At 47.4% G+C, this 8,016-nt stretch overlaps 1 protein-coding gene across 2 annotated transcripts in view; it reads left to right on the top strand.

The window, feature by feature from the left end:
- The first annotated feature begins 269 nt into the window (after positions 1-269).
- The window catches only part of pcdh17 (protocadherin 17), a 58,617-nt gene continuing 50,870 nt past the window's right edge, over positions 270-8,016 (top strand). The window contains exons 1-2 of one of the 2 annotated variants that reach the window (XM_083691182.1): positions 270-859; positions 1,693-4,323. In XM_083691182.1, the coding sequence (XP_083547308.1) occupies positions 1,951-4,323 (2,373 nt within the window). In that variant the 5' untranslated portion in view covers positions 270-859; positions 1,693-1,950. Of the gene's footprint in view, positions 860-1,692; positions 4,534-8,016 lie in introns of both variants that reach the window. The other variant, XM_083691181.1, reaches the window with a different exon arrangement.

The raw sequence follows: 8,016 nt of genomic DNA, 5'->3' as shown, positions 1-8,016 counted from the left end.
CTTTTGTTTTTGAATTTGAAAAAGAAAAACTGAAGAGGACTCCTGTGCCTGCCGTTGCACCAGTACAGACCACCGCCAATCTGTCCCATGTAAACCGGATTTTTAAATCCCTCCTTTGTAAGGAACGCCGCCACTCCTATAGGACGAGAATCCTACGGCAGGTTCCCACCTCTTCAAATCCATTGGTTGGCAGCGGATCAGTAACAATGTTTAATGCACCATGCGGTGAACGGACTTTAGTCAGTGAGAAGCGCTGTAACGGCGGAGAAGGTACCGGCGTGCGTAAAATAACAATCCAGCTGTTTGGAAAACATTTTAGGTGTCATGATACATTTGCAAACAATATCGACTTCAATACGTTTTGAATACGAGGTTGTCATTTATCACATAGGCTGCCTGACCGTGGACTTTTATTTATACGACAACGGCAAGGACATGGTGATGCCACTACGGGAATGTGTCACCGTCACCCAGCATCAAAGCAGCTTGGGAGAAGAGCGCTGATCACGTCGCTAATATCCGCTGTGGATCTATATTTTCCGTCTGGAATCTTCGCATCTCTCATAAACATTCCCCCGAAGAATGTGGTGACTCACTGCGCGCGCCGCAAGCGGAGGCAAGCCGCTGCATCCTAATCATTCGGAGCGGAGAGAGGAGAGAGAGGACTTAGCTCATTGACATTACAGTCATACTTTTCCGGAGCACTTTTACTTCGATAGCCTGCACTGTAGCTTGTGTGCGTCGGAGCTGCTGCTGGTGGTGGCTTTCTCGGCACCGGAGAACGGAATAAGGGTGGCGCAAAGGGGACTTTAATTCTGGAATTCTCTTTCTTTTTTATTTAATCACCAGATAGTATTAGGTAAGTGTATGTTTTTGGTTCTTTGTGTTTAGAATGATATTTTGTATGCAGTCTATTCATTATAGTTTATTATGGGAGTTTTTACCTTACAGTCCCCGTGTGCGTGAGTGGATGCAACAGCTTCTAACGCTTGAGCACAGTCGGGGTTGAGCTGTAATGGCATAAATAGGAGACATTCTTTTCTGCTTTTGTATCCTGATATTTTTGAATTCCTGTAAAATTATTTTAGATATTAAATTATTTGTATATTAAATAGCCGAATTATGTTGATTTGTTAATGCGGGTAAGAGGCTCATTTGAACGCATTCTTATTCATAGGGTGTCTCATGTCGGGTGGCTATAGATATGGCCTCACTTTAATCGAGTCTTAGTCTGTCACATAAATTACAGATGCATTCATTATTATTACAATTGTCATCAATAATGACCAGTTTTTAATATTCAAAGCGCTGGTGGTTCAGGTAGCCTAAGGCACACATACGTACACATATACATAGCCAGCATGTTGAGTTCATTATAGTAAATGTAGCCTACTACATAAATCTGTAATATCTATCAGCAGTGCGCCGACGCTCCTCAAGGTTAACTAAATGATAGGCTTTCCACATCCTTGTTGGAATGAATTATACGCATGAGTTGTGCGTCCCCTTTGGATTGACAGTGATAAAAAACAATATGCAGATTAAACAAGATAAATACAATTACTGTCATCAACATACACTGGTCTATACTGTATGTCGAGTAGTATAATGTATGGTTATGAATTATCATATTGATAACTGACTGGTATATGTTTTTTTTTATTATTATTTTGTATTCTTCTTGTGTTCCAGGCGAGAGCACACACAACGGCTATTCTATTTGGTGGAGAGCGGATTGCGATTATGGCTCAGATGAGTTTGGGCGTTCAGTTGAATTTAAATTAGGTGTTCAGCACCACATCGTGCGCTGGAAAGGAGAGAGGGAGAGAGAGAGAGAGAGAGAGAGGGAGAAAGATAAAAGGACAGTCGACCGGGAGGAGAGAAGAGGAAATTAACATCGAGCGCTTGTATAATACCCCAGGATGAGCAGAACTGTATGTTTCACCTTGAATGGTAGAAATCGCCGATTTGGTGAGAAAATCAACAGGTCGGAGGAAGCGTAAAAGGCATCAGGATTTTAAAAGCGCTCTCACCGCAAAGGGGATGTATCTTTCTATTTTATTTTTCCTTCTCCTGTGGGCGCAAGCCCTGACATTGAAAAACTTGAATTATACCGTCCCGGAGGAACAGGGACCAGGCACGGTGATCGGGAACATTGCCAAAGATGCTAAACTCGGACTTGGACAGGGAGGACAGGGCAAGAAATCCAACTTCAGGGTGTTGGAGAATTCTGCCCCGCACCTCATCGACGTGGATCCAGAGAGCGGGCTGCTCTACACTAAACAGAGGATCGACAGAGAGTCACTGTGTAGAAGAAGCCCAAAGTGCCAGCTCTCGATGGAGGTGTTTGCTAACGACAAAGAGATCTGCATGGTTAAAATAGATATCACGGACATAAACGACAATTCGCCCACTTTCCCTTCTGATCAGATTGATATTGACATTTCTGAGAATGCGGCCCCGGGTACCCGCTTCCCGTTGACTAGCGCGCACGACGCGGACGCTGGGGAAAACGGTTTGAAAACGTATCAGATCACACGAGACGACTACAATCTATTTTCTTTGGATGTAAAAACCCGGGGGGACGGGACTAAATTTCCCGAGTTAGTTATTCAGCGGCCGTTAGACCGTGAGGAACGTAGCCATCACACTCTCATATTGACAGCCACCGACGGTGGGGAATATCCCAAATCAGGGACTATGCAGATCAATGTAAAAGTGATTGATTCTAATGATAACAGCCCCATTTTTGAACAGCCCTCCTATGTTGTAGAAGTTCCTGAAAATGTCCCCCCAGGAAAAGTATTAATAGATTTAAATGCCACCGACCCTGATGAGGGCAATAATGGTCAGGTGGTGTACTCCTTCAGTGGCTACGCCCCTGAGAGGATCCGAGAGCTCTTCTCCATAGACTCTAGAACAGGGGCCATAAAGATCCAGGGGGAAATCGACTACGAGGAAAGCTCAATTATAGAGATTGACGTCCAGGCGAAGGATTTAGGCCCCAATCCCATCCCTGGCCATTGTAAAGTGACTGTTAAAGTAGTGGACAGGAACGACAACTGGCCGTTGATAGGCCTGGTGTCTGTGAGACAGGGCGCCATCAGCGAGGCGGCGCCCCCCGGCACAGTCATTGCTCTGGTGAGGGTGACGGATAAGGACACGGGCAGGAACGGGCAACTCCAGTGTAGAGTGTTGGGGAACGTCCCCTTTAAGCTGGAGGAGAACTCTGACAACTTCTACACGGTGGTGACGGACAGACCTCTGGATAGAGAGATGCAGGACGAATACAATGTCACCATCGTCGCCAAGGACAACGGCATCCCGCCCCTCAACTCCACCAAATCGTTCACAGTGAAGATTCTGGATGAGAATGACAATGTGCCCCGGTTCGCCAAATCTATCTACAACCTGCAGGTCCCGGAGAACAACATACCAGGAGAGTATCTAGGCTCGGTCCTGGCCCACGACCCTGACCTGGGCCAGAACGGCACCGTGTTCTACAGCATCCTCTACTCCAACGTCAGCGGTGGCGATGTCAACACATTCGTTAACGTCAACGCGGCTAACGGGGCCATCTACGCCGTGAGGTCGTTCAACTATGAGCAGATCAAGCACTTTGAGTTTAAGGTCCTGGCGAAGGACGCAGGGTCCCCTCACCTGGAGAGCAACACCACGGTGAACGTGACGGTCCTGGACGAGAACGACAACATCCCCGTCATCGTTCTCCCGCTGCTGCAGAACGACACCGCCGAGATCCACGTGCCCCGCAACGTGGGCGTGGGCTACATTGTCACCACGGTGAGGGCAGTGGACAATGACAACGGCGAGAGCGGGCGGCTGACCTACGAGATCTCAGACGGCAACGAGGAGCACCTGTTTGAGATGGACTCTGTGACAGGGGAGGTGAGGACGGCCCACCCCTTCTGGGAGGACGTGAGCCCCATGGTGGAGCTGATCATCAAGGTGATGGACCACGGGAAGCCCTCTCTCACGGCCGCTGCCAGGCTCATTGTCAAGGCCTACACGGGGCCTCTGCCAGGCGGCGAGCCCCGCATCAACGAGAAGGACCACAACTGGGACATGTCGCTCCCGCTCATCGTCACTCTCAGCATCATCTCCATCATGCTGCTGGCTGCCATGGTGACCATCGCCGTCAAGTGCAAGCGGGAGAACAAGGAGATCCGGACGTACAACTGCCGCATCGCCGAGTACTCGCACCCGCAGCTGGGCAAAGGGAAGAAGAAGAAGATCAACAAGAACGACATCATGCTGGTGCAGAGCGAGGTGGAGGAACGCGACGTGATGAACGTCATGAACGTGGTGAGCAGCCCCTCGCTTGCCACCTCACCCATGTATTTCGATTACCAGACGCGCCTGCCGCTCAGCTCGCCCAGGTCGGAGGTCATGTACCTCAAGCCCACCACCAACAACCTCTCGGTGCCCCAAGGACACGTCGGCTGTCACACCAGCTTCACAGGGCCCGTCACTAATACCACGGACACCCCAGTTAACAGGATGTCCATTATACAGGTAGGAAGAAGCATGTATATATCTGCCATTATAATTCCCCTCACCTCCACTCCCACACCCCCCTTGTATCTCAGAGAGAGAGAGAGAGAGAGAGAGAGAGGGGGGGGGGGGGGGGGGAGGGGAGTCACCCTGTACCACTTGGAGAGCGGAGCCGGTGACATCATGAGAAATTGATTATCTTTGATATGTAGGAAGATGTATGATGTCGTGAAATCATAGCCAGACGTCTTAAATCAGCTTTCTTTTCAAGCCCTTTTTATTGCAGAATTACAGTTAATACATTCTGTGGGAAAATAATGCTGGCTCGGCTTGGCTTGGCTGTGCTGTGCCTGTGGTTGAGTTACGAGGGCATGTTTAAGATGTCGGTGACCAGGGAGGTCTAGACTACTTGGTTATGAACTATTGACTGCGCCTACAGTCGATATACAGTATTATGTTTTCATGTCATAATCCAATAATTAGCTTTTGTGGTTAAGAACTGTACTCCGTCTTGAGAAATACTAATGAAGGAAATCAGATCAATGCAGAACTTCTTTGATCTGGCTTGTTTTTGTGTACAGTGCCTCATCAGTATTCAACAAAAGGATTCATGTGGTCTTCATACTGTAAGTGAATTATTGCATATTTCCCAAAGCAAAGCAATAGAGGGTAAATAAAGGATGAGGTTATTGGCTTTTAATTCTGTTTTAGAGGACTTGCTTTGAATTTCCACGTTGTTTACTTGATCAGAATTCCAATCTCCATAGTACTTTGTTGTGTAATTAATAGACAGCCTTTTCTCATATATTAAGTAAGCTACTATACTGTGCAGTAATGCTAGATAAGACCCTTACGCTCCTCCTAGTCCTCTCGGGGGTTTTATTCCTGGAAAAAAGAGGATTTTGCCTGTTTCCGACGTTCTTAGTTAGTTAATACGTCTTTGTGAGGAGTGCTTTGGCTGAGCTAAGCCACTGACAACTCCTGTGTCTCTCTGTGGCACTAAGCCCGTTTCAAATCTGTTGTGTCAGACGGGTCTAAAGTCCTACTTAAAACACAGTGCACCAGGTAGACATAATGAAATGGTGCTAGATTACAGATGGCCAGGCTGTTGGCTAAAGCCTAATGAGCTTGTCTACTTTTAACATGTGTTGATACCCCTGCAACTCAATGTACTGTTCAGTATGACTGTTTCTAGTTGGATGGAGGATGGAAATGTTTTGCAGTGGGTGTTCCAACTTCCACAGATCATTTTGATGGTATGTGACGTGTTCCCAGGGAGAAGCCCCCCCCCCCATGTCTGTCGCCCCCCTTTAGAATCCCCGCCATGCCTCTATTGTGAGTCAGCCGCAGGTCAAAGGTGACCTGGGAGACCGTTGATGCCTTCTAATAGGGGAAGACAAAATAATTGCCAGGGACTCCACAGACAGGATGGGCAGGCTCTAATGTTGATGTAATGAATTGCGTTTCATCGGCGTCGTCTGCGTGGACTCGTTTCATTAATGCCCGCTCCTCCCTCGCCTACTTGTTTAGTCAGAGAGGGGACCAAGCGGAGGGAACACAACACATTCTTCCCCACGCCTCTGCTCTTGTATTGCGTCCCCTTCATACATCAACTGAGCGTGTGCTGTATTGTATTATTAAAAAGAAACCCATGTAGAGGGAGATGGCCCTGGGCATCGGGTTTCTTCTGAGGACGTAAAAGGAGAGTATCCCTTTCCTCCTCCTATCTCTCTCGCTCTCTCTCTCTCTCTCTCTCTCTCTCCCTCTCTCTCTCCCTCTCTCTCTCTCTCTTTCTCTGAGCAGGGACAGTAACCTGAATCTGAGCAGAGTGGCTATGGGAAAAATGTCAGGAAACAAAGACAGAATCCCCCCTAGATCGATCCAGGGCCACTCCGCCTATTTGTCATTATAGCCCACAGGGTAAATAAATAAATAAATAAGCAAGCAGATCTCCAGTTGTAAGTCTGGGCTGCACAAGGGCACCTTTAAGCTGCTGCCCCCCCCAGAGCCTGCATGACTTGTGTGACACCCAGTCTCTCCCTAGACCTATAATGATGTTTTATAGAGGCCCACACAGACCTGGCTGAGGCTCCAACACTGCCGCACTGGGCTGGGCTGCCTGTGAAATAAACCCACATAAGCTCTCCTGTAGGCTGGGTATGGGCCGTCCCTCTCTCTCTACCCTTCACTGTGCGAGGCTCAAAGCACAAGGAAGCATAAGGCCCAGCCGAGTGCAACAAGAAGCCCTAATTTCATTTGTAGAGAATTCCTCGGTTAGGAGATGGATGATACGTAATGATGCCTAATTCTGCTTAAGGCGTTGAAGGGTATTACTTACTGTGGAATCAAGGTTAAAACCAATCCGGTATGGTATTCCTCAAAGCTCTGTAGAAGGGATTTGGTAATTCATTCAAAGCGTGAGCCTGTCTCGAAAGCGATTGAGGATTTTGTCCCACGTTGCATTTGGCCTAACGGCAAGCGGTGGCAGCGCAAGGCTTAGAACACTGACTGGATTACTAAATGAGTTTTTGTCTGCTGCATTTAGAGAGGCTGCTTTCACAATAAACAAGCAAAGTACCCATACCTACATGGGGCTGCATAACAGCAGGAAACCCATCCTTTAAATCTAAATCATCATTTGATGATGTGCTGTCATTTTATTACCTCTAAAACTCTCTAATTACCCCTTTAACGACTGGTTCCTAAAATGTATTTTCATCCAGTTCCTGTTGAAAATGTCAGCGTTGCTATGGCTCAGGTGGTTGGAATGACAGGGGGATGAGAGAATGGCTATAAAAATGACCTGTAGGTGGCGACAGTCTGCCTTTTGTAGAACAGCATCGTGGAAGTGGGTTTGGGAGGGAGAAGGGGTTCCATATGTGTCACACTGTTCCGTTGACATTGAGACAACGGGGGCATCTGGATTGTGTAATTATGAACCATGTGAATAATGCCAAGGAACAGACTTGGTGGTGAATAGCTGAACCACATGTAAACGCTCAAGGTTACTGAGCAGCTGTATGCTGGATAGAGTGATGCTGTGTCGGGGAGTCAATACAGCCAATGTGGATCGAGTATAACACGGCATGCACTACAGCAATATGTTCATCCCATAGCCCCACACAACTCATGTTGTCTTTTGTAAAAGGAAAACAAACATTATAGGATGCTCACATTATCGCATGCTAGGCCTAAAATGGGCCGGGGGGCTCAAAAGTCCTGTTTACGACCTGTGTGAAATTCAATAACAACAACAACAAAACAAAACACTGTTATGACAGATGGCCGTGCAACCCCTGTCTTTGGAGCAGTTTGTATATAATGTTAAGTTAATCAGATGATGTGATATGAGTGCAAGCATGCAAACAACCAGACTTTGGCCATGCTTGGAAGGATGGGCGCTTTACATTGGAACATTTTGTACAATGAAGAGGGTGTGTGTGTGTGTGTGTGTGTGTGTGTGTGTGTGTGTGTGTGTGTGTGTGTGTGTATATTTGGATGGGG

This window comes from Argentina silus (assembly GCF_951799395.1).
Source record: "Argentina silus genome assembly, chromosome: 19".
Lineage (NCBI taxonomy): Eukaryota > Metazoa > Chordata > Actinopteri > Argentiniformes > Argentinidae > Argentina > Argentina silus.
Note: the sequence above shows the minus strand (reverse complement) of the source record. Positions and strands in the feature narration are given on the sequence as shown.